At 43.7% G+C, this 26,452-nt stretch overlaps 1 protein-coding gene and 1 long non-coding RNA gene across 2 annotated transcripts; one reads left to right on the plus strand and one right to left on the minus strand.

Moving 5' to 3' along the window:
- Positions 1 to 1,167: 1,167 nt before the first annotated feature.
- On the minus strand, positions 1,168 to 9,569 carry CFAP144 (cilia and flagella associated protein 144). The gene is made up of 4 exons (XM_055255414.2): positions 9,268 to 9,569; positions 6,531 to 6,590; positions 4,428 to 4,531; positions 1,168 to 1,354 (listed from the first exon to the last, which is right to left on the minus strand). The coding sequence occupies exons 1-4, from the start codon at positions 9,398 to 9,400 to the stop codon at positions 1,247 to 1,249; spliced, it is 405 nt and encodes a 134-aa protein (XP_055111389.1). The 5' UTR covers positions 9,401 to 9,569; the 3' UTR covers positions 1,168 to 1,246.
- LOC129469141 (uncharacterized) lies at positions 9,489 to 20,524 on the plus strand. Its single transcript, XR_008652920.2, has 3 exons — positions 9,489 to 9,727; positions 12,134 to 12,367; positions 19,860 to 20,524. It is a non-coding gene; the product is annotated as an uncharacterized lncRNA (long non-coding RNA).
- The last annotated feature ends 5,928 nt before the right edge of the window (positions 20,525 to 26,452 follow it).

Consider the following 26,452-nt stretch of genomic DNA (forward strand, 5'->3'; position numbering starts at 1 on the left):
TTGATTTCATTTCTCCTTTTTTTTTTTTTTTTTTTTTGAGCCTCAGTGCTGGCTCAATGACATCTTTATGATCAGTTCCTAGATTACTTTCCTTACCTGCTGGCCCTTTTGCAAAGATTCCTTTGACTTCCTTCCTTCCGCCCCTTCCCCTCCTTGGCATCCTCTTTAAGAAGCTAAGGCTCCATGAGGAAGAGATGGTATTGGATCCCTTGTGCCCTCCACCCTTTCCTCAGGGACGTGCAGCACCTAGGAGTGCAGGAGACCAGATTTCTGCTAATACAGCCCACCCAGTCATTTGCGCACTCCGCAGAGATCCGTGGCCTACATGGTCGTGCAGAGGTGGCACACTGGCTGTAGGGGCTGAGCAGAAGCTGAGATGGCTGCAACTCTGAAGCAGGTGCTAGCTCAACAGGATGAGGTCCAGGAGGAATGGTTCGTAGCAGGAAGAGGAAATGGAAAGTGACTTCCCTGGTTCTTTCCTTAAAGGTCTCTCAAATGGTACTATGTGGGGGTCTCTAGAGAAGTTTCATTATTTTTCCAGAGGGGAACACTCCATCTTCAAACCTAGGGTAAAAATGTAGTATATGTGTGGGTGGGCACCTGGGCTAGGGGTTCAGCCTTCTTTTTGTAGATTTTCACAGATTGTTTTCAGTTCTGTGCCTGGCTCGTGCCTTGTGTTTTAGTAACCTTGTGCCCTGAGCTTCTCCTCTTCCCCCAAGAATAAACCCCCAGCCTCCAGCGCAGGGGAGATGTTATAAACCCGGCTCCTGGTGTGTGTGGGGATGGGATTACCCCTACCCACATCCAATTTCAGTTCTCTGCTTCACACCCCACTCTGTGTCAGAGTCCTGAACCTCTATCTAGAGTTCTGGAAACCCTTGCTCAGAGGCATTCCATCAATTTGCATTTTGTGGTTCCTGCCATCCTCCTCCATCAGCTTTCTATCTCCTGAACACACTTCCAGTTTTTTTCTGTTGGTAACATTTTCCTTCCATTCTCTCAGTGGTGGGTTTTGTATCCCTTTGTGATCCTTTATTAGTATTAGGAAGGCAGAGCAGATGATTGTATGCAATTCGCCCACCATCTTTATCTGATTTCTCACATTGCTTTACCACACAAGGATTTCAACCAGTGGACTTGACCGGAAATGGGAAAAGTGAGACTTCGTTTTGAAGTAATATTTTATTTCTCTGGGCTGTGCACACTTAGGGCATTAGATCCATAGACGGGCTCCTCCTCTGGGATGCTACTTGTGGTGATCATCTCCTAAGCCCCACGTTTTAGCCTTGTACAGAGTGATGTCACTGCAGACCCTGAAGTGATTCAGCCTGCGGTCATGGCGTTCTGGGTTGATCTAGAAAGGAGGATGCAGAATCAGAAAGAAGCCTGTGAGGATGCAGGAGGACCTGGGTTTGGAGTCAATGGGCCTGGCTTATATCAGGCTCCACCCTCCCAACCTGTGGCTGCATTGTGGAATGCAGATGACCACATGTACATTAAAAAATGTGGTGAAGTCGGAGGAGAATAACCTACGCACAGTTGTGGTCCTCCCTGTCCCACTGCCTGCCTTGGAGGCCATAGTATCCTCAGCACCTAGAGCAAGACCCAGCGCATGCTAGGTATTCAATGCATATTTGCTGAAAGAATGAATTTGTTGAGTCACGTAGAATCTGAGTAAAAGTCGGCACTCCGACACATCGATCTTATAGAAGTTACACCGTGCAAATAATTTTAAAAATGTACTTCCAGAAAATGTTACCAGGAGATGAGAGGCTGAGTGATGGTCATTGAGTCTGGCTTTGCCAGTGTCCCAGTACTGAGATTGGAGGTATCTTGTCTATCCAAGGTGAGGGTACCTGCCTTGGAGCTTCCCTGGAAGCAGGGAGCTTCCAGTTGCAGCTGATCAAGCCTCTTCTGCCCCAGCTACTTCACTCTGAAGCTCCAACTTAATTACCGCTTCTGGTTGCACAACACCTGCATCTAATGGTTTTTGGGGTATACTTTCTTACTATGCTAGCAGTGCCCTTGGGATGGCATTGTCCCCAGGTTTATATGATGAACAGCATGGAATATTTGCAGACCCTTTGCAACTCCAGAGTGCTCACTGATCTGGAGACACATGCAGTCTGTGATCTGCAGAGCCTATGAAGGTCCGAGCAGGGCAGGCCACACTTGTCCCTCCTGTCATCGTAAGCCTGCATGAGATGTCCTGGAGGGTCAAAGATGCAACATCTCCACATGCACACTTTGTACTTGTGTGAGCCAGGTCTTTAACAAAATGAAGAATGGAGAATTAATTTACTTGTGCATTGTACTACTCTTCTAAGTTGCTTCATGATCTATCTTGGCTGATTTCTATCTTCACATGAACACCCCATCCTTCACAACCTTTCTTCTCCCCGGCAAAGATTATTTCCTTGAATGAACTCCACTCAGGCACCCTGAATTACTTTTCAACTAGGTCTGATTTTGGGATTTCCATTTCCTCTGCATTGTCCAATTCTAGTAAAAATCCTGCTAAGGTGATTTAACCAGAACCCCCCACCTTTAATATCTGATCACCCTTGATATCCGATTGGGTTCCTCATCCTCCACCACTCTCCAGGTGATGTTTGATCCTGCTAGCCTGCCTTCAGCAAGCACCCTGTTAGGTGGAAGTTAGCCAGAATCCGCCCCTACCCCTGGTGTTTCCTCCTAGTATTTTTCCATCACTCACCCCCACCTTGCTCCTTGGCTACACAGTCGCACTTGCCCATGCTGTAATCAGAGTTGAGGCCAGGCTCTCTCCCTCCCTCACTGCAAAACCCCATAGTGGTGCTTATGCCTTTCACAGGAGTTTCCCCACTTGGAAAAGTCTTCTTTCTGGTTTTTAAATTTTAAATTAATTTTTTTCCACTAGCACTTCCAGTACCATTCCTTCTGGTTTTTAACAGTCATTGAATATTGGCCCATTATTCATATTTACATTTGATAACTGTCATTGAATACAAATTTTAACACTTTTCTTATTCATGACGTTATCTCCCCACCTCCTCTTTCTCTTTGAGTGGTTATCTTCTCCAGCTCTCTAACCATACCTGTCCCTTTGTACAAAGTCCCTCCTTGTAGGTATGTATATATGTGTATACACATTTGGGTGTGTATATGTACATATATATGTACATATTTTGTATATATATAATATATAATATAATATATATTATATATACTATATATAATATTATATATTATATTATATATAATATATTATTTATAAATATTATATATAACATATTATAGTATATATAATATATAATATATTATATATATATATACAAAAAGAGAGAAGAAGAAGAAAAAAAAGTTAGAGAAAAATATAGAATAGATGCTTGGTAATGTAGGTGTTGAAGGTTTTCCAGAGCGAGGCACAAAACCCAGAAACCATAATGAAAAGTGGTGGCATATTTGATGACTTAAAAATGAAAACCTTCTGCATGACCAAAGACATAAGCAGGTTTAAAGACTCGCGTGGCAGAAATTTCTTGGACCTGTCTATTCCATATTGCACATTTCTCCCTTAAAAACAGAAGCGCTGTATTCCGTAGGGTGATTGTGTGCTAAAGTGGCTAATTGTGCCCTTCCAATCAAACAAGGAGAGGACACTTACTCACATGTCCATTTTTTATGTTTTTTTGTTTTAATTTTTTAAATTTTTATTTTTTAATTTTAAAAAATGTTGTTTATATATTTTTAAAATTAATATATTTTTTTGAGACAGAGTCTCACTCTGTCACTCAAGCTGGCGTGCAATGGCGTGATCTCGACCCACTGCAACCTCTGCCTCCTGGGTTCAAGTGATTCTCCTGCTTCAGCCTCCCCAGTAGCTGGGACTACAAACGTGCGACACCACGCCCAGCTAATTTTTGTATTTTTAGTAGAGATGGGGTTTCGCCATGTTGGCCAGGCTGGTCTCAAACTCCTGAACTCAGGTGATCCGCCTGCCTTGGCTTCCCAAAGTGCTGGGATGACAGGCGTGAGCCACTACGCTCAGCCACATGTCCATTTTTTATGGGTAAGGAAGCAGAACTCAGAGATATTGAGTGGCACACCCAAGACCACCTTGCTGATAGCTGACGGAGCTGACTCAGGCATCTGTCATCAGTACCTTTATTTAAACACACAGTGTTTACCATGTGCCAGGCACTGTTCCAGGTACTGCACAAATATCACCTTGTTTCATCCTCATAACAAGCTTATGAGATAGGTACTGTATTAGCTCCATTTTACAACAATTAAACTGAGGCATAAGAGAGCTTAGTAACTTACCCAGCTGGTAAGAGGTAGCCAGGTTCAAGCCCAGGCATGTCTGGCCCCCGCTCTATTCTACGGTCACCACCTACATTGCCGCTGTGTTTCCTCGTGTTTCCCGAGGAAGGAGCCACGCTTACCAAGGGCTCTAAGTCCCATCCAACTTCCTGGTTTTCAGTCTGTGTCTCTGGGTACTTCTTCCTTGGTCCCTGGGCAGCATGGTGAATGAGATTCAGAAACCTGGCTTGGGAGACAAGGTATGAGTTATGAAGGAGTCAGGCTTTGGGACCAGAGGTTGGTCCTGTGCCCTTTCCTGCGTCCACATTGTTCCTTTCAGGCAGAGCATCTGGGCCTCGGAGGTTTGCCTCAGCCTCAAGACCAGGGTGTCTGGTCTCTCCACTCATCTTTCAACAAATATGTGGTGAGCTCAAACTCTGTGCCAGGCATGGTTCCGGGCGCTGGGCATAGAGTGCTGAGTGACAGCATGGTCCCTGCTCTCCTAGAGCTCACGGTCTAGATGGGGCAGAGGACACAGTATCCGGGTTTACAAAATGACGTGATGGTGGCAGACAGGGATACGTGCTGTGAAGAAAGGAATAGGTGAAGGGTCATGTGTGGGCAAGGGCAGCTGCTGTAGATGGGGCGGCGAGAGAAGGCCTCTCTGGTTGCCAAGTAGGAGCCAGCCCTGGGAAGAGGCAGAGGAGGAGCACACTGCAGACAGCAAGAGCAAAGGCCCCGAGGCATGAGCGAGTTTGGCCAGTGTAGCACAACAGAGAGTGAGGAGCAGGGTTGTAAGAAGTGAGGTCAAGTCTTTGTGTATTGAAATAAGTATGGCTGCCGACACCAGATGGATTTGCAGCTCCATAGTTCTTCTGCCCTATCAAGTCTCCACCGGAGAGAGGCAGGCAGACAATGGAATGAACCTGGGCTTTGGAGTCAGTGCTACTACCGGCTTGTTGGGTGGCATCACTTCTCTGGGCCACACTTTACTCATCGGTGAAATGGGAGGAAAATGTCTATCTCAGCAAGATGGCTGGGAATGAAATGAAGGAAGGTGATTCGAGGGACGGACACTGGGCTGGCACATCCTTAATGTAAGAGAGAGAGCAGCTAACTCCTGCCTGGCTTTCAGGACCCTCATTTCCTGTTCTATTCCGTATTACTACAGGTTCCCTTTACCCTCTAGTCAGGAGAGTGCACTACAGATAACACCTTACTGCCTGTGATGATGCCCTCTCTATTAGTTTATTGACTTATCTGCCTCCTTCATAATGCTCTGAGAGCCTCTGCTCTCCCACTTCCCATCCCAGCTGCAGTCATCCGTCCTTCACCAAATTTTGCTCATGGAAGGTAGAGGGGAAGAAGGAAAGCTTTCCAAGAGGGATCAGGTTTTCCACCAAATATCTCTCCTCCCTCACTCCCAAATAGGGCCCTTTCTCCACCTCTACGTTGTGGCCATGCCAAACTACTTGTAGTCATGTTTCTCATTTCTGTAACTTTCCATAGAACTCGGAATGTCCTTCCACAATCTTCTCCACCTCACCTTGTGGTCACCTCCTCCAAGAGGTCTTCCCAGAACTCCACTGCCTGACGGAGGCACCTGTTTCCTATGCTGTTCTCACATCAGTCATGGTCGCTGTTTACTTGTCTACTTATTTCCAAGTCTACTTCTCTTCTTCATTATGCTATGAGATCCCTCCACCCAGCCCCACCATAGAGATTACCTAATAATGAAAATAATCACGGGACTAATATTTCCTGAGGACCATGTACCAGCGACTGTTCTATGCACTGGCATTGTTTTGTTTAATCCTCACATCAATCCTGAGAAATAAGCTAAGAGAGGTTAAAAAAACCTGCCCAATGTTACAGTTAATGAGTAGCAGAACCAGGATTTGAACTGAGTTAGTACAGCTTCAGAACTTGTGCCTATAATATCTACATGTTTGATGAATGAATGAAGGCAATGTTAAGCCAGTAGGAACATTAGTTGGCTTGACAGTTATAATTGAATATGTCCATCTTTTAAAAATTTTATTTAAAAAATATTTTAATTTTTTTATTCTATCTGCCACAGACTGAGTATCTGTCTTTTTTGAGCTTGGTTAGGATGAGTCCCATTTCCAGGATCAAAGCAGAGGACTCTGATGCGTGCTCCAAGATATCACGACCCTGAGAGGTCTCTCCAGCCAGCCTGCCTCTCTGGGCTCTATCTCAATGGCATTTCAAAGCCCAGGACTTACCATCTGCAGGTTCCTCCAGGTTATCATGCCAAGACATGGGCTTCCTGGTGACTGTATGAACTAGAAAAAAAAAAAAAAAAAACAGCATCACAAGTTCAGATTAAAACATGAGTTCCCTGCCCTCTCTAAGGTCCACCTTAAACAGGACACACATTTGGCACTCAGAGTATCTGGTACATGCCAGGTATTATCCTGGGTGCTAGGATAATACACGATTGGATAAGGCCCTCAAGAACCTCACAATCTACAGTGGCACTGCCCAGAATGGTGGTCATTGGCCACATGTGGCTCCTTGGATTTGAATAACTAAAATTAATTACACCGAACACTTCAGTTCCTTAGCCAAGTTAGTCACATTTCAAGTGCTCAATAGCTGCATGCGGTTAATGGCTACAGTTTTGACTACAGCCAAGACAGAGAACATTTTCATCACTGATGAATTCTCTTGGACAGTGCTGGCCTATGGGGAAGGTCAAAGAGGTTTGCCAGCCAGTGATCTATGCCCAGGAGGGCACATGGTAACAGAGGAGCAGCATCCACATTCATCCACTCAGCTCATAATTACTGTGCACTGAAGAACAGGCTGTAAACAAGACAGAGATAGCTCTTGTGTCCCCTGAGCTTTTACTCGATTTGTGGTGACAGGCAATAAACATACATATATCACCGGGCAAATGTAAGTGTGATGGAGAACAGTAAAGCAGGTTACATGGATGGACAGTTGGTGTTGGGGCTGGGGTGTGGGTGATGTATCTCTAGGGAGATACATACGAGCAGAGTTTTGAATGAAGTGAGGGAATGTGCTGTGTGTGTGGGAAGCATATGAGCATGAGCCTGGGGAGTTTGAGAAATGTCAGGAGAGCCCGAGTGGCTCCAGTGGAGTGAGCTGGATGGAGAGTAGTGGGAAATGAGCAGACACCAGTAGAAACCAGTGGTCTCCAAGCTGCTTGTCTCAAACTCCTATCAGTAAAAGAACTTTAGAGAATGCGCCCTTAAAAGATGTATAATTATATAGTTTTATGGACTATTATCAGTATATTGGCAAATAAAATTTCTATCTTTATAAATAAAAGTAATCAATACAAGTTGTAATATTTTCTCACTATTCCAATGGCTCACATGCTCAGGGGACATGAGCTGGGAGACAGCATTTTCCCTAGAGAGCATGAAGGTTGCCTGAAGAGGTTATTTCCGTTGTTGGTATGGACCCAGTTTGAATGGCTTTGGACACTAATTTGCTTTCCTGAAACTAGTGGTTGGGGACTCCAGAAGAAAACCAAGTTAGTTAGAAGGAAAGTGAAGACAGTACATTTTCTCTATAGAGCCAGGCAACAAAGTGGACTTTACTTATTAGGCACAGAGTTGGGAGAGGCATTCCGGAAGAAGCAACGTTTATGCAGGTAAAGTGGGAAATGACATGATGCGTTTAAGAAATCCATTTATTTAGAAATGGCAGAGGGGAAAGGAGTGTGTGTGGGATTCGTCAGCAATGGCTGATGCAGAGTAGGCACCAAAGTATTTCTTAAAGGAGCAGGGTAAAGTGGGGGAGAGGAGTATGGGATGACGCTGGCAGAAACCAGAGCCAGATGCAATGCGCCTTATGTCCTGATTGATTTAAACTTTACCTCAGAAGCTATGGGAAGGATTTTAGGTGGGATTGATGTGATCTAATTGTCCTCCTAGCATAGTGCTAAGCTAGCAAATGTGTAGGGGTTTGGTCGGAGGGGCCAGCTTGGAGGGAAAGAGAATAAGGAATTGGGAGCCCATCAGACCAATCCAGGCAGCAAGGACTAGGGCCCTGCAGAGGCTTCAGGAGTGAGGATGCACGCAGAGGCTGTTTGAGGTGCTACTTAGAGCATGAAAGTACCTGAGCAGAGGCAGAGAGGAATCCATATGCATGCTGGTGTCTTTCCCTGAAGCAGGAACAAGTGGATCAGGGGAGAGGAATGTTAATAAACAGGACTTGTGCCTTTTTTTTAAGTGTGTGGAGGAAGGGAGAGAGACCTTGAGGAGGACTCCGAGGTTTCTAATGATCACGAGATCATTAGATGATGAGAGTGAATGATTCTGATCATGAGAGTGAATCATCCGGGGCCTTTTGCAGAGACAGGGTATTCTAGAGCAGCAGAGAGTGGGGAAGGTGGGAATGAGTCTGGCTTTCCTCCTGCTGGGTGTGAGGTGCCTGTGGGTTGTCCAGGGAGGGGAGCTGTGAGGTGGTTGGGTGTGTGGATCTGAAGCTCCATTTCAGGCCCAGTGGCATTCAGGGGAAGGTGGTGTGGCAGGACAGAACAAACTGCCCAAGGAGAGTGCACAGTGACAAGAGTGGAGGGTAAGAATGGTTTATCAGGGGGCACCCCAGAACTTTCTGAATGACAATATCAGAAGCCTGAAGAAAAACCTTTCACTTGTTAAAAACAACCCAAAATACAAACAAAAACAAAACACAAACAGCCTGCAAAATATAATTATTTCAAAAGTAAAATCATAAAAAGCCATACAACTTTTTTTTTCTACAACGAAAGGATTTTATCGTGTTGCGCATGAACTTTAATACGGCGAATACATCTGATACGATGTGGCCTCTCCAAAGTCATGGTTCCTGAAACCTAGGAGAGGGGGCGGGTGCTGGGGAAAGAGTTTTTGCTGGGACCGCGTTCCCACCCCGCAGCCCAGAGGGCTCCTCCTTCCCCGGCGCCCTCCCGCTCTGGCCCTTCCCCCAGCCCGCCGTGCCTCTCACTCTTGCGGAGGGGATTCACGTGATACTGCGTGTAGAGTTTCTGGGTTCGTAGCTCCTTGAGGTACAGTTCCTGCAAGATCTGGTTCTGATGGACCTCATCTGGAATCACCTTCTGTCTTGGGTGTCCCCCCATGGCCTTGGGCTGCCCCGCGCCCTCTTGCCAGGGCCTTCCACAGTCTCCAGGCAACGCGTCCCCGCCGTCTCCAGGCAACGGCGTCCCGCGGTCTCCAGGCAACAGCGCTCGGGTAGTGCTGCCCGGTCGGGGCGGGTCTCATTCGGCCAGCCACTTCCCCTGCCTGCACCGCCCCGCCCCGCGCCCGCCGGTCGGGATCTTATTTCGCGCCCCGCCCTTTTCTGGCACTGTACTCACCTGCCCCAGCTTCTCAGGCCCGGCTGGTTACTAGAAGGTCCCCTGGAGACCGCCAGGAAAGGGCTTTCCGGCAAGGGGCAGACCCAGGAGGTATGGGACAGATAATTGGACCTCACCTTGGCCAATCATTTCCTAAAAAAGCTTTTGGAAGGAGTCAGAAACCTCTCCCACCTTAAAGCAGATGACCAGAATCAAAACCTCACAAAAAAACCAGAGGTTTCCTCTCTGAGAACACATTCTGGCCAGTGTGGCCAAGATGACCAATGCGATAATATTGACAGAATAAACCTTTCCTAATTAAGGAATCTGTTGACTTTATAGTTTATTTTTAATGTTTGTGTTTAAAATGCACATAATATAATTTTACCATCTTAGCCATTTTTAAGTATTAAAGTACAGTAGTATTAAGTATATCAAACTATGTGAAACCAATCTCCAGAACTTTTTCACACCCGTTAAACAAGTTTCCCTTTTCCCTTCTCTCCAGCCCCTGGCATTTCACTTTTTGTTTCTATGAATTTGAGTCTGCTAGATACCTTAAATAATGTCGTTTATTTTAAAAGAATCGCCGGGCACGGTGGCTCACGCCTGTAATCCCAGCACTTTGGGAGGCTGAGGCAGGTGGATCACCTGAGGTCAGGAGTTTGAGACCAGCCTGACCAACATGGTGAAACCCCATCTCTACTAAAAATACAAAATTAGCCAGGCGTTGTGGCGCATGCCTGTAATCCCAGCTACTCAGGAGGCTGAGGCAGGAGAATCGCTTGAACCTGGGAGGCGGAGGTTGCAGTGAGCTGAGACTGTGCTGTTGCATTCCAGCCTGGGTGACAGAGAGAGACTCCGTCTAAAAAATAAAAAATAAAAAAAGAATCAAAAGTAGATCTAGCATAAAGAAAGAAACCACCCCTAGTTTTAGTAAGCACCTAAATACTGACTGAAGACTGTGCTCTTCCCCACTCAGTACTTCATTCATTCATCCATCCATTCATTCGCTCAGGACACAATGTGAATTGCAGAATGGGTTTAGTCTGGGACACAGTGTTGAACAAAATTTTTAATTGGATCGTTTATCTTTATCAATTTGTTGGAGTTCTCAATACATTATTTTGAGGGCTGTACATGCTGCAAATTTATTTTCCCTCCGTGTGGCTTGCCATTTTAGTTTCTTAATAGTGTCTTCTGGACACCAAAAGTTAAACGTAGTCAAATGTATTAGTCTTTTCCTTTATGATTATTGCTTCTTATTTTCATTTAAGACATCTTTGTCTAATTTGATGACCTGAGGTTATTTTTATATTACTTTTTAGGGCAGTGCTGTTCTATAAAAGTATGAGCTGAGCCACTCATGTAGTTTAAAACATTCTGGTATCCGCGTTAAGAGAGCAAGAATTAGATAAAACGACTTTAATACTGTGATGTTTAACTGAGTATATCCAATTTGTCAATGATTCAATGTTTGAATATAAAAATTACTGAGATATTTTACATTGTTTTGTCCTACTAATGTTTAAAGTCCAGTGCAGATTTTATACTTCATAACACATCGCAGGAGCTCCATGGCCATCTGCGGGCAGAGCTATTAATCTTTAAGAGGATTTGTTGTTTTACCCTTTCTCAGTGAGATCTGTATTCCACCTGAAATTGGTTTTCGAGTGCAGTGTGAGGTAGGAATCCAGCTTCTTTCTTTCCAAAGGAGTATCCAGTTGACCCACCACCAACTTATCGAAGAGATAATCCTTCCTCACTGGTCTGCTATGCTACTGTGGCCATAAAGAAAGTGTCCCCATATGTGCAAGACCATTTCTGGACTCTATTCTGTGCCATTGGTCTATTTGTCTAAGCTTGCAACAGCACTACTCTATCTTAATTACCATAATTTATGTAACAAATTCTAATATCTGGTAGGGAAGGATGTCTTCTCAAGAGAGTCTTGCCTCTTCTTGGTCCTTTGTATGTCCATATAAATTATAATGAGCTTGTCAAGTTCCCTAAAAATATCTTTTAGATTTTTATTGAGATTATATTGAATCTAGACCTCAGTTTGAGGATAGCACTTCTTAATGTCATGTGTTCATCTGATGCTATCATCTGCTCAGGATCTGGACACATTCTTGCCTTCTAGACTGCCACCTTTCCCACTCTGAAGTAGAAGCGCTGACTGATCAAGAGGCTCAACCCTCAGAGCTTTGATGACAGCATAACGGAGGGACCCTCCCCTTTTTGCAGGAGACATTTCTCAAGGGCAGAAAGTCCTTGGGATGGTCCTGGAATCCTAGGATGAAGAAAATGGCGTCTGGGAGGAACCAGCCCAAAGGAAACAGAAACAAACCTGAGTCCCTATCTATCTAAAGCAGGGACCTTGTGCCCTATGTGTGATGCTCAGGGGTTGCACTCACTTGAACACAGGGCAGATCGACAAGACTTACCCTCTAGAGAACACATTAGATGTGTTCCACTCTTCACTCTCCTCTTCATTCTCTGTCACTGGCCCTGCAGGTTGCTCTGTGGCTACAGACCAAGTTCCATGGAGAAGCCAGTCTCAAACGTAGAGAACCTCATGCAGTCTGGCTGACCAGGCATGAGAGGAAAGGAGCAAACTGTTGAAAAAAAGGAAATCTGTGGCATCTGAAGAGGATTGCCCAGATGGGAATGGAGACAAAATAGAGACAGTAGCAAGGTAACCAGGATCTGGTCATGGAAAAGGGGTCCTGTCACTTACCAAGGCTGAAGGTGGGTTTGCTGTTGTCTTGCATTCCGTGTGTCCACCAGGTCAAGCTGCTGGGAATCCACAGTCCTGGCAATTCTGAACTGCCCCAGAACTGTCCCAGCAGGAGGGAAACCATCTCTCCAGGATGAGAGCTGTGAATTGTCATGGCTGGTTGGGGGTGGCTCGATTGGGACTGGGAACTAGAGTACAGGGGATGAGAAATAAGGGGTAGGAGGAGGAGCAGGGGGAAAGGCGGGGGAGTAATGGAAATTGGGACTCTGATGTACATGGTGGCAGCAGATGCACAGTTTAAAACCAACAGAGGAAGAGCTGGGCAGATCCTTACAGCAGGGTAGTGGGCAGGGCTGACGTTATTCAGAGAGGGGTAACAGGGCAGAACCCCGAAAAAGTGGGATGGCACAGGAGACTAGGGTGCAGGCTTGAACACTGAGGAAAAACAGCAGAAAGGAGGGCTGGATGATGAGAGCATTAAGGAACAGAAAAGGTGAAGTCATGGGTTGAGAAAGAGAAATTTGAGGTAGCTTGCTTGTCATTCTTTCAAATAGGAGCTCCAGTTACTTGTCCAAATGAGTCCAAATGAGTCACTGGGATGTGGCCAGACCAGCTCCAGGATTTATCTCACACACAGCCCTCACATCATCCCATAACTGAATGCCCATTATGAAATGTACATACACATCCCTTTTGGTCTAGTAAGCAGGTCCCACCAATCAGGGAAATGGTACCAGTTTCTAGGTTTAAGAGTTGTCATGGGAAATGGCAAAGAGAAGAAATGGGGCTGTAGTATTAATCCTTGTTTTTGGTATACTATGTAGTTTTGCCCTCAGTAGGCAAAGATCGACCAAAGGGCTAGGATAGATTTAGAGGGCTGGAGCCTAGGTGAGCAGTGCTGAAGCAGGAATTGGGAAAATGGGAAGAAATCAGTGCCTCAGTCTCCTTCCCTGACAACACTGTTCAAAGCCCTTTTCACTGCATTTACATCACTGGATAGATATGTGTGATTAGAGATGTCATGTCCATTTTACCATGAGGATGGTGAAGACCAGAGAAGGAAGTCCCTTAGGTGGGCAGGGGGTGACAAAGCAGATGGGACTAGAACTTGGGCCAAAAGAAGAGGGCAGAAGGGAGCACAGAATGGCGCCAAGCGCAGACCAGCAGCTTTGCCTCCTCCTGCATCTCTGAACAGGATCCTGTAGGGAGCGCTTCCGAGCAGAACTGAACTTTTTGGAGCGTACCATCTCGGTTCCTGTGTTCCCTTGGTTTGACGACTTACTCTTAACTGGAACCGTAAACGTAGGGCTGAAACTGGCAGGGTGACTGCCCACTCCTGAGTGTCTAACGACTAGATTTGGACTTCCTTGCTCACTACCTGAGATGCCTGTCTCCATGTCAGATAACTAAGGAGAGTGCACCCTCCCCCTTTCTTTAGTCTGATGAAGCAACCCCCTTCTGCTGACCATTCCTGGTTTCTTTGATCACCATCCAAATCCTAAGTCCCTTTGCTCACCTATTCTCTCTGGTATTTTTATCACCATAATATTCTGATTGTTCTTTCTTGACCCAACACCCTTGTCCTCCCTTACTTTCAGTTGTACTCTATAGAAGTTCAGCTGCATGACTAGCAAACTTCCCTATTTCCTTAGACTGCTTCTTTATGGACAGTTCCTTGCTTCTCCTGGCTTTAAATGTAACTTGGGTTTTCCCTTGATGACATTGCTTCCTGTGTATTTCAGGTAGAGACTCTACTTATTCTCTGAAACTCTAAGTACTTCAGGGTGGGAATGTGGTGTATAGGTTCTCTTTGCTCCTTTTGATTCCTTTCAAACCATTATTCATCTCTTCTTACTAGAAATCTCTTGCTCCTACATGTGTACTTGAGGGTCGTGAGAGGAGAGAGAGAATTGAAAAACTACCTATGGTGTACTATACTTATTAGCTGGGTGGCAAATAATCAGTACACTAAACCCCCGTGACATGCAGTTCACCTATATAATAAACCTGCACATGCACTCCAGAGCCTAAAAGTGAAAAAATAAATACACACAACATTACGTGTATATGTATACATGTATCTGTAATATAGACTTGATACATTAAATATATAATATTTTAGATGTCAGTTGTATTGACATTTGTATAAACGATGCAACTATATATGAATAAATATAATATGCGTATTTACATATAAGTAGACTTGAATTGCTGGTATAAGGTATGTTGTTAAACTTTGATAAATTCAGCATGAACACTGAAAACCAGCAATGGTGCCCCAGCCCATGGCCACTTCCCCACTGCAGTGCCCAAGGGTCATAAAGCTCAGGACCCTTCCCCGTGTCCCTGCTGAGCCAAACAGTGACCTGCCCAATGCTGAGGATGCTGAGTGACCTGAGGGGCCTGTGGGGGAACACAGAGCAGCAGGTGCTGGAGAGATGGGCAGTGGGTCTGGACTCCCAGTGGAGGGATTTTTTTTAAAAAAAAAAGAAAGAAAACCTCTTGCTCCTTAAAGCTTGTGCTATACATCACCATTTCCCTGCACTGTCCCCTAACATCTCCTGGACACTCTCTTTCTCTCTTTTCCTATTAACGTTGTTACAGTTGTCTCAAAGTCTTATTCTTGAGTTCATCACACTGAGTGACTTCAGTGTCCATTTAGATGGCCTGATTCAATTCTCTGGCCTCTCTTTGCGTGTGTGTGTGTGTGTGTGTGTGTGTGTGTTTTACTTATAACACATTCTGTATTTTGTAAAAGTTTGATTTTTGACACAAGAATTGCACATTTTTATGGGGTACAGTGTGATATTTTAATACTTGTGTACATTGTGTAATGATCAAAACAGTATATGTAACAAATACATCACCTTACTTATTTCTTCTCGGCGCAGATATCGAAAAGACTCTTTTAGGTGCCTTGAAATATACAATAGTCCCTCTAATGTGAAATAGAACACCACAACTTATTTCTCCTATCTGTAATTTTGTACTCTTTCACCAATCTCTCCCCATTTCTCCTCTAGCAACCACTATGCTGTTCTGTACTTTTATGAGATTGACTTTTTTTAGAGCCCACAAATGAGTGAGATCATGTGGTATTTGTCTTTCTGTTCCTGGCTTTTTCACTTAATATGATGTCATCTAAGTTCACTTAATGTAATGCCCTATAGGTTCATCTACATTGCTGCAAATAACAAGGTGTCATGCTTTTTTTATGACTAAATTTTATTCTATTGTGCATATGTACTGCCTTTTCTTTATTCATTCATGCACTGATGGACTTTTAGGATAATTGCATAGCTTGGCTATTGTGAATAAGGCTCCAGGAAACATGGGAGTGCAGATTTCCCTTTGACGTATTGATTTTCTTTGGATCAATACCCAGTAGTGGGATTTCTGAATCATATGATACTTCTACTTTTATTTGTGGAAACTCTATACTGTCTTCCATAATGGTTGTACTAGTTTACACTCCCACCAAAACAGTGTGTAAGGGTTCCGTTTTCTCCATATTCACACAAGCATTTGTCATTTTCGCCTTTGTGATAATGCTCATTCTATTTGGGGGGAGGTGATATCGCACTTTGGTTTTGATTCGCATTTCCGTGATGATTAGTGATGTTGAGTATTTTTTTTCCATATACCTGTTGGCCATATATATGTGTTCTTTTGAGAAATGCCTATTTTGGTCTTTTGCCCACTTTTAAATTAAATTACTTGGTGTTTGTTTTGTTTTGTTGCTATTGAGTTGTTTGATTTCCTTGTATATTTTGGATATAACCCCTTGTTAGATGCATGGTTTGCAAATTTTCACCAAAATTCACCACTTGCCTTCTACTTCAGCTATCTGGTCCTTCTCATTACTGAAGAATTGTCCCACTTCTGAAACCACATATTCAGATATACTGTTCTCTGACCATGACTTCCTGTCCTTACAGTGTAATCACTCTATTCCTCCCAATTCACTTGGCCTCCAGCCCACCATCCTTTCTATCTCTATATCTAGTAACTCTAATTCCCATGCTGTCTTTACTTCCCTCCTTACGTAGTTCAGAGTCAACAGTGGCCCCGAATAGCTGGGTGCGCTATTCTGGTAGCAGCCCGGAATAGCTAGGCGCGCTGATATTTATTGCATACGAGACAAGGGGTAGGGTAAGGAGGGTGAGTAGCCCAGGTGATTGATAAGGTCAAGCAAGTCACGTGATTGACCTTATCAATTTTATAATTTCAATGACTTTTTAAAAACCAATATTATCAATTATCTTGTGGTATTCTATTTTTTAATCTCACTTTCCTGGAAAGGAAAACTCAACCTGGCTGATCCCAGCCATTTGCCTTTCCTATGGTGCTGAATGCTGTTGAAAAAATATTTCATAAAACCTAAGAGATTGATACTAAATACTCTATCCTAAACAATACCCACAATACTCAATTCATAGAAGTTGTTGGAATAAAAACATTGAAAGCAATCTAAATAATTATAAATAGAAATAGGTAAATTATGATAGAGCCACACCATACAATGTAAAAAGAAAATCCACAAATATAAAAAGGGATCTTATCAGTAATATATAAAAGAACTCCTATAAGTAAATAAAAAAATACACACTCCAGTAGAAAAATAGTAAGAGACTTGAAAAGGTACTTCATGAAAGAGGAGAGCAAAATGACCAATAATATACAAAAAGGTGCTCAGCCTCATAGATGTTCAGGAAAATACACATTAAAACCACAATGAGTTAATACTACAGACCCATCAGAATGGCTAAAATTAAAAAGATGGTCAATACCAAATACTGGCAAGATTATGGAGCAACTGAAGCTCTTATACCCTGATGCTGGGTATGTAGATTGGTAGAACCACTTTGGAAAATGTTTGACATTATGTACTAAAGAAGTGTATGCATGTACTGTATAATCCAGTAACTTCATGCCTATCTATATGTATTAAAGAAATGGTTACACAAGTATAATTAAAGATATGAAAGAGGTTGATGGCAGCATTATTTGTAATAAACCCAAACTGGAAACAACCCAATATTCAATGACAGTGTAATGGATAAATAAATTATGGCATATTCATACACTGGAATATTATACAGCAATACAAATGTATGAACAATACAGCTACATACAATAATATGGGTAAATCTGGCATACATAGTGTTGAATGAATGCAGGCACAAGAATGCATCCTGTGTAATTCCATTTATAAAATGTTTAAAGCTAAGCGAAACTAATCTATGGTGTAGGGTCCAGCCCTACGGGGCTTTGCAGGTGTTCTCCCCGTGTGCGGAGACGAGAGATTGTAAGAAATAAAGACACAAGACAAAGAGATAAAGAGAAAACAGCTGGGCCCGGGGGACCACTACCACCAAGATGTGGAGACCGGTAGTGGCCCCAAATAGCTGGGCGTGCTGATACTTATTGCATACAAGACAAGGGGGCAGGGTAAGGAGGGTGAGTCGTCCAGGTGATTGATAAGGTCAAGCAAGTCACGTGATCATGGGACAGGGGGCCCTTCGCTTTTAGGTAGCCAAAGCAGAGAGGGAAGGCAATATATGTCAGCATTTTCTTCTATGCACTTATAAGAAAGATCAAAGACTTTAAGACTTCCACTATTTCTTCTACCGCTATCTACTGAGAACTTCAAAGAGGAACCAGGAGTATGGGAGGAACATGAAAGTGGACAAGGAGCGTGACCATTGAAGCACAGCACGACAGGGAGGGGTTTAGGCCTCCGGATGACTGCGGGCAGGCCTGGATAATATCCAGCCTCCCACAAGAAGCTGGTGGAGCAGAGTGTTCCCTGACTCTTCCAAGGAAAGGGAGACTCCCTTTCACGGTCTGCTAAGTAACGGGTGCCTTCCCAGGCACTGGCATTACCGCTTGACCAAGGAACCCTCAAGCAGCCCTTATGCGGGTGTGACAGAAGGCTCACCTCTTGCCTTCTAGGTCACTTCTCACAATGTCCCTTCGGCACCTGACCCTATACCCACCGGTTATTCCTTGGTTATATTAGTAATACAACTAAGAGTAATATTAAAAGCTAATGATTAATAATGTTTATACTAATGATTGATAATGTCCATGATCATCTCTATATCGAATTTGTATTATAACTATTCTTATTCTATTTTCCTTATTATACTGTAACGGTTTGTGCCTTCAGTCTCTTGCCTCGGCACCTGGGTAATCCTTCGCCCACACTATGGCATGTTAAGTCAGGATAAGGCTTTTCTTTGGAAAAGATGGAGGAGGGAGTGACTGGAAGGAGGTTTTGGGCAGGAGGTTTTGCTATGCTAGCAGTGTTAGAGATGCCCACATGATTTTTGAAACATTTATTTATTTCTGATTAAACTCTTCAGTAACCTAAGAATGTAATTATATTTTCTTAACATAATAATTACTATCTAACAGCCAATAATATCTCTGTTAAAGGATTAACAAAGATCCAAGGGTGTTCCAGAATGTCTATACTAGCAGAATCCAGCTCAAATTGATTCTAACTATACTTATCTGGTAGAGACTGGTTCAAGTAGATTAAACCACTGCCAATTTCTCCATGTAACTTCAAACTGATCCAAATAATTTAAAATTAACCCAGACTATCTCTTTGCACAACTAATATCTGACTGTTAAAGTTGAAATTATCATTGCCTTTTTTACAGAGAAAGATAGACTCAGCGAGAGGCGCATAGCGAAAGTTTTGGCATTAGACTGCCTAGCTCTCTCACTTACTATGAACTCAAGTGTATGACTTAACATCTCTAAACCTCTTATCTAAAAGGGTAAAATAATAGTACCTATCAGATAGAATAATTATTAAGACTAACTAAGGTATTATATGTATTTAGCCCAATGACTAGGCATTCAAATCAGGAAGCGCTCAATGAATAGTTGCTACTATTATTATGATCCATTTCATCAGTCGGTGGAGGACAAGCTCTACCATGGTAACGGATAACCCCTGATATCAGTGGCTTAACACAACCAAGCTTTGTTTTTTGCTTCTATTTGGGGCTCGGAGGAGTCAGAGAGCTTTTCTTGGCAGCTGTCCTGTAGTGATCACTTGGGGATGTCAGCTGGTTCTTTCTTACCAGTCTGTCCTCTCAGAGGTTTCTAGCTTCCAACCACACAATGTAAGAATACATGGAGAATTTACACCATCTCTTTACTGCCTCACATTGCCATCGGCAAATCTCTGTCACATGGTTTCTGCCAACCAATGCTAACCCTACGGGGCCTGGGAAATGCCTGGGAAGAACCTATGGGATGAACACATAACATTGTCTCCGTCTTCATACCGAGGTTCATGCTGAGGGAGGCAGCAGGGGTGTTGCTTGGGCAAGATTTCTGATCCAGCCTAATAGACACGGCCTCCTACGCAGTTCTGGACAGTTGTTTTACTGTAGAAATGTGGGCCCATCACCTAATTCTTCAAGGGAAGCCAGACATCTTGATATTTAATTAATTAATTTTTTTTTTTTTTTGTATTTTTAGTAGAGACGGGGTTTCACCATGTTTCGATCTCCTGACCTCGTGATCCGCCCGCCTCGGCCTGCCAAAGTGCTGGGATTACAGGCGTGAGCCACCACGCCCGGCTCTGAAATCTTGATATTTAAATGTTGACAGCCAATCCTATTTGAGAGAGTGAGAGTGAGAAGGAGAGTGACTGTGCTGGCCGAATTATATAGAATCCATGTGTTGAATATCAGGTAACAACTCTGATTTCATCTCACTCTTCCATCAGATAAATAGGGAAGCTAAAGCCCAAGGGGAAAAGTAATTGGCAAAACCACAATAAACACTGACAGAATCATCAGTGCCCAAACCCCAGTCTGTGCTCTTTGCTCTGAAACATGGCTATAGCAAGCCCATCCTTTCCCTCCCACTCTTGATGCTCCCAGACTCAGCAGCCTCACTTCAAAAAGAGCCATTCTTGGCAATGACAGGTATGAGAACTGCACCAGTGGAAAGCCTGGCCCAGTCAGGCTGTTGGTGCAGGTACAGTGAGCAGGAAGTCCCAGGGCCATTGCCTATTTATTGGTGATTTGTGTATCCTTTTGTACTAAGTGCCTGTTTCTATCTCTAAATTATTTTCTACTAGCTTGCCTGTCTTGCTGATTTGTAAGAGTTCTGTATGTATTCTGAATAATTGTTCTTTGAAAAGCTTGTATGTGTTGCACATATTTTAAGACCTTGCTCTTAAGGTCCTCTGAGTACGTTCACTCCAGGAGAAACAAATCATGGGGAACAGAGGGGCTGGAGAGGATGGAGGCAGTATAGCACTCCAACACTTAATGCTTGCAACAGTCACCTTCACTGTCCACTCCCCCACCCCAAGGCTGCTGAAAGAATCTGGTGGTCAAGGGTAATCTGGTAGTGACACTTGGACACCTGAGGTACCTAAGTCACAGGTTCTATCTGACCTTCAGACACGAGATGGCTCACAGCATTTGGAGAAGCTGGAGGAGTTTCATCATAACAAATGGTGCACAACAGCTAAATTTCTCCTAGACACCAGATTATTGATGTTTTATTATGGTTTTAGTTTATTTATTTGTTCTTGTTAGTGGGGGGGTCAGATATTGAGAGTGCTTTTGTCAGAGACGTTTGAAACAGAGCAACTCCATCTTGCGTAGGGGATGGGTAAAATAAGGCTGAGAGCTGCTGGGCTGCATTCCCAGGAGGTTAAGGCATTCTTAGTCACAGCATGAGACAGGAGGTCTGCACAAGGCCCAGGTCATAAAGACCTTGCTGATGAAACAGGTTGCAGTAAAGAAACCAGCTAAAACCCACCAAACCCAGGATGGCAATGATAGTGACCTCTGGTCATCCTCACCACTACACTCCCACCAGTGCCATGACAGTTAACAAATGCCATGGCAACGACAGGAAGTTACCCAATATGATCTAAAAAAGGCAGGCCAGAATTATTTACCCCTTGTTTAGCATATAATCAAGAAGTAGCCATAAAAATGGGCAACCAGCAACCCGATGCACTGCTCTGTCTGTGGAGGAGCAGCCATCATTCTAGTCCTTCACTTTCATTATAGTCTTACTTTCACTTTACTCTATGGACTCGCCCTGAATTCTTTTGCATGAGATCCAAGAACCCTCTCTTGGGGTCTGGATCTGGTTCCCTTTCTGGTAACACTTCTGGGCTTGGATAACTTGTGAGAGGCAGTGAGAAGAAACATAAGGCCTCTCTCCCTCACCTTACCTCACCAGAAGGTAAGAAAAGGTGAGAAACAAGGAGGTTTTCCTTTGCAAAGCCAAAGGGAAGAGAGTGGGTCGAGGGGCGGGGAGTTGCACAGCCCTCCAACACTTAATGCCTTCAATAGTCACCCTGACTGCCTCCTCTCCCAGCCCAAGGCTGCTGGAAGAATTTGGTGGCCATGAGCAGTCTGGTAGTGACATGGGGACACCTGAAGCACTGACTCACAAGTCCTACCTCTCTCTCAGAAATGAGGCAGCTCATAGCACTTGGAGGAGCTAGAGGAGTTGCATCTGTCTTACCGTGCCAAACTTCAGGGTGGAGTGGAAACCTGAGCCTACAGGCTCACTTTTCCTCATAGATGGATTCAGATCTGGCCCTACACCCCCTCCTGCCCTACAACCACATACACCAGTCTGGGCTGGAAGCAGCGCCTATTGGAGGAGGGGGAGGAGTCTCTTTCCCACCCTGATCATTCCTGTGTCTCCATCTTCCCAACACTTGCCCCAGTCTGGTTGCCCGAGAGACACGGAGTAAGGGTGGTTGGAAATGCGCAAGGAGTTAGGCAGGTGGTCCCAGAGTTTCCCTAATCACATGCACACAACGGGTCCCCCGTAGGCCAACTACTGACACTGTTGTTGACCTTGTGTCCTGATCTGGATTCAATTTTCATGAGAGCTCTACTAGTTACTCAGGTGAGTTACTTAATCTTCCTAAGTCTCAGTTTCTTAAACTGTAAAATTAGGACAATAATATAAACTTGACATGATCTGAGTATTAAGCGAGATGCATCAAAAACTATGTATTTTAAGCATCAAAAACTATGAACAGGCCGGGCGCGGTGGCTCACGCTTGTAATCCCAGCACTTTGGGAGGCCGAGGCGGGCGGATCACGAGGTCAGGAGATCGAGACCACGGTGAAACCCCGTCTCTACTAAAAAAGACAAAAAATTAGCCGGGCGTGGTGGCAGGCGCCTGTAGTCCCAGCTACTCGGAGAGGCTGAGGCAGGAGAATGGCGTGAACCCGGGAGGCGGAGCTTGCAGTGAGCCGAGATTGCGCCACTGCACTCCAGCCTGGGCGACAGAGCGAGACTCCGTCTCAAAAAAAAAAAAAAAAAAAAAAAAAAAAAACTATGAACATAGTATGTGCTCAAGAAATGAGAAATAACAATAACAATCATCATCATCATCATCATCATCATCCTGATTCTCTGAGGTTAGGTTTCTAGGGAATGGTCCAGATGAGCCTGAAGCCTAGATCTGCTATCCCAGCATGCTTCTCTGCCTCTCAACTTAGTTTCTCTTCATCTAACACTTGTCCAGGGTGTAGTGGGACTCAATTTGTTAAAATTATGTAAAGAGTGTGTGCATCTGTGTTCATGAGGTATATGGACCTATAACTTTCTTTTCTTGTAATATCTTATGGGTTTTTTTTTTTTTTTTGTATCAGAGGTGCTCACAAAATGAGTTAGGAACTATTCCTTCCACTTACATTTTTCTAGAAGACTTAGTGCAGACTTTGAGTATGTCTTTCTTAAATGATTGGTAGAATTCACAAGTTAATCCATCGGCACTGGAGTTTCCCTTGTGGAAAGGTTTTTTATTTTATTTTAAGTTCTGGGATACATGTGCAGAATGTGCAGGTTTGTTCCATAGGTATACATGTACCATGGTGGTTTGCTGAACCCATCAACCTATCATTTACATTTGGCGTTTCTCCTAATGCTATCTCTCCCCTGGGAGAAAATTTTTGCAATCTATCCATCTGACAAAGGGCTAATATCCAGAATCTACAAGGAACTTAAACAAATTTACAAGAAAAAAACAACCCCATCAAAAAGTGGCAAAAGATATGAACAGACACTTTTCAAAAGAAGACATTTATGTGGCCAAGAAACCTATGAAAAAAAGCTCATCATCACTGGTCATTAGAGAAATGCAAATCAAAACCACAATGAGATACCATCTCACGCCAGTTAGAATGGTGATCACTAAAAAGTCAGGAAACAAGAGATGCTGGTGAGGATGTGGAGAAATAGAAACGTTTTTACACTGTTGGTGGGAGTTTAAATTAGTTCAACCATTGTGGAAGACAGTGTGGCTATTCCTCAAGGATCTAGAACCAGAAATACCACTTGACCCAGCCATCCCATTACTGGGTATATATCCAAAGGATTATAAATCATTCTACTATAAAGACACATGCACACGTATGTTTACTGCAGCACTATTCACAATAGCAAAGACTTGGAACCAACCCAAATGTCCATCAATGACAGACTGGATAAAGAAAATGTGACACATATACACCATGGAATACTATGCAGCCATAAAAAAGGATGAGTTCATATCCTTTGCAGGGGCATGGATGAAGCTGGAAACCATCATTCTCAGCAAACTAACAGACAGAAAACCAAACACCGTATGTTCTCACTCATAAGTGGAAGTTGAACAATGAGAACATATGGGCACAGGGAGGTGAGCAGCACACAAGGGCCCCATACCACATAAATGTAGAAATTTATAATGCAATCCTGTATTAATTACCATAAATAACCCAGCTGCTCTAGACCAGGAACCTTGGAGGTATGGATTAGGAATAGGTATCTCAGGAAGGGAACCCATGGGATGGTTAGCTCTTAGACTAGTCACCAACTCCATCCTGAGCCCACACAGGATTATTATAACTCTCAGTCCCACTACTTCCTTTAACCCATCAGACAATGACCCTAAGAGAGTAAAAATAATTATGGTAACTGACTGAATACGACTTTAGAAATTAAGACTGAATATGGGGATGTAAATGCCTGGGTTGAATGGGTCAAATTCTCAATACTAGTCTTAATAAGAGAGACTGTTATGCATGCTCTGCTGGGCAGCCTCAGGCACAAGTGGTTCCATTTCCCCTAGGATGGGATACCAATCCTGATGGAATGCGTTGCATGTTGGCTATATACCAGGACAGGGATGCATGGGGAAACGAGACTTGCAAAAGTCTATCATTGCTCTTTCTCACCTTGTGGAGATCAGACCCTAGAGCAATCCCCTCATTCTCCATAGGAAATATGAACCACTCCTCTTGCCTCTATAGGCAGGGGGTAGAGTTCAATAAGCCCGTAGGAGAACTCTCAACTTGTACCCACATACTAAACGTTACTGGTGAGTCAAACAAAGGCAACTACTTGGCTATTCATATACCCTGGGCTGATGTCTGGTGGTATTGTGGAAAGAGGAACCTCCATGACCTGTTACCATCCAATTGGACCAGGACTTGTGCCTTAGTTCAATTGGTCATTCCATTCACCCTGGCATTCCATAAGATCCTCGAGAATCCACGTGGCCACCAAAGTCGGAGAGATCTAACAAATTCTTTTGATCCCAACATTTATATTGACTCAATAGGAGTCCCTAAAGGAGTACCTAATAAGTATAAGGCCCAAAGCCAAATAACTGCTGGGTTTAAATCAGGAATCTTCTGGTGGTCAACTACTAATCAAAATGTGAATTGCATTAATTACCTCTATTATAATCAACAACAATTCATCAACTATACCTGAGATGCTCTCAAAGGAGTGGCTAGTCAGTTAGATGCCACCAGCCAAATGGCCTGGGAGAACAGACTTGCACTAGACATGATCTTAGCAGAAAAAGGGGACGTATGCATCATGCTGGGTGGAAAAGTGTTGCACTTTCATTCCTAACAATACTCCCCCAGATAAAACCATCACAAAGGCGTTATAAGGGTTAAGAACTTTAGCCAATGAATTGGCAGAAAATGCCAGAATTAATGACCCGTTTACTGATTGGCTAGAGAGTTGGTTCGGGAAATGAGAAGGAATGGTAGCCTCCATTCTAACATTCCTTATAATAGTGGCTAGAGTCCTAACAGCTGTAGGGTGTTGCACTGTCCCGTGTTAGAGGGTTAACCCAAAAATTAATCGAAACAGTCATCAACAGACAAATGCCCATAACATACCAACTATTATTAGAAACTAAATCAGATCTACTCTATTGTAATGAAGAGAGTTAACAGCTCTCGAAATGATTTCAGGACCAAAGGACACAAAAATTAATGTGGAAATGGGACCAATAGGAATAAAAAGAAAAAGAGGAGGGAATTGAAGGAAATAATGTATACAGTGGTCCACTGTCAAGACAAAGTGCCTTTCTCACAGGAGGACAAGACAGGCAGATCGCCTGAGCCCAGGAATTCGAGACCAGCCTGAGCAACATAGTGAGACCCTGTCTCTACAAAAAATATTTTTAAAAATTAACTGGGCATGGTGGCACATGCCTGTAGTCCCAGCTACTCAGGAGGCTGAGGTGGGAGGATCGTTTGAGCCTGGGAGGCAGAGGTTGCAGTGAGCCAAGACTGTACCACTGCACTCCGACCTGGGTGACAGAGCGAGACCTTGTCTCAAAAAAGAAAAGAAAAAAAAACAAACCCAAAAACCTAGAGGTAGATACTATTATCTCCTTTATACAGATAAAGAAATGGAGGCACAAGAAGATGGAATAAATTTCCAAATGTGCCCCAGCTAGAAAGTTACATGGCTGAGAGTTGAACCCAGGTAGCATAGTTCCAAGGCCCAGGCTCTTATCTATTATATTGTGCCACATCCCAAGACGCCAACTGAGATTTCTGAAACTTAGCTGACATAATGGATGGGACAGTATTGAGGAAAGTTGAAAAGATTTAGGATTATTATTCTAAGTCACAACTATTGGGCCAGATCCTTGACATCCAGATGTGTTTCTTGGGAACTTGTTAAGAAAGTTGCTCTGATGGGTGCTTTAGATCATCCTCACCGGCATTCTGTAGCCTAAACAAACAGCACTGTAGAATGGAATATTAACTTCACAATAAATGTTTGTT

This window comes from Symphalangus syndactylus, chromosome 12 (assembly GCF_028878055.3).
Source record: "Symphalangus syndactylus isolate Jambi chromosome 12, NHGRI_mSymSyn1-v2.1_pri, whole genome shotgun sequence".
NCBI classification, from domain to species: Eukaryota; Metazoa; Chordata; class Mammalia; order Primates; family Hylobatidae; genus Symphalangus; species Symphalangus syndactylus.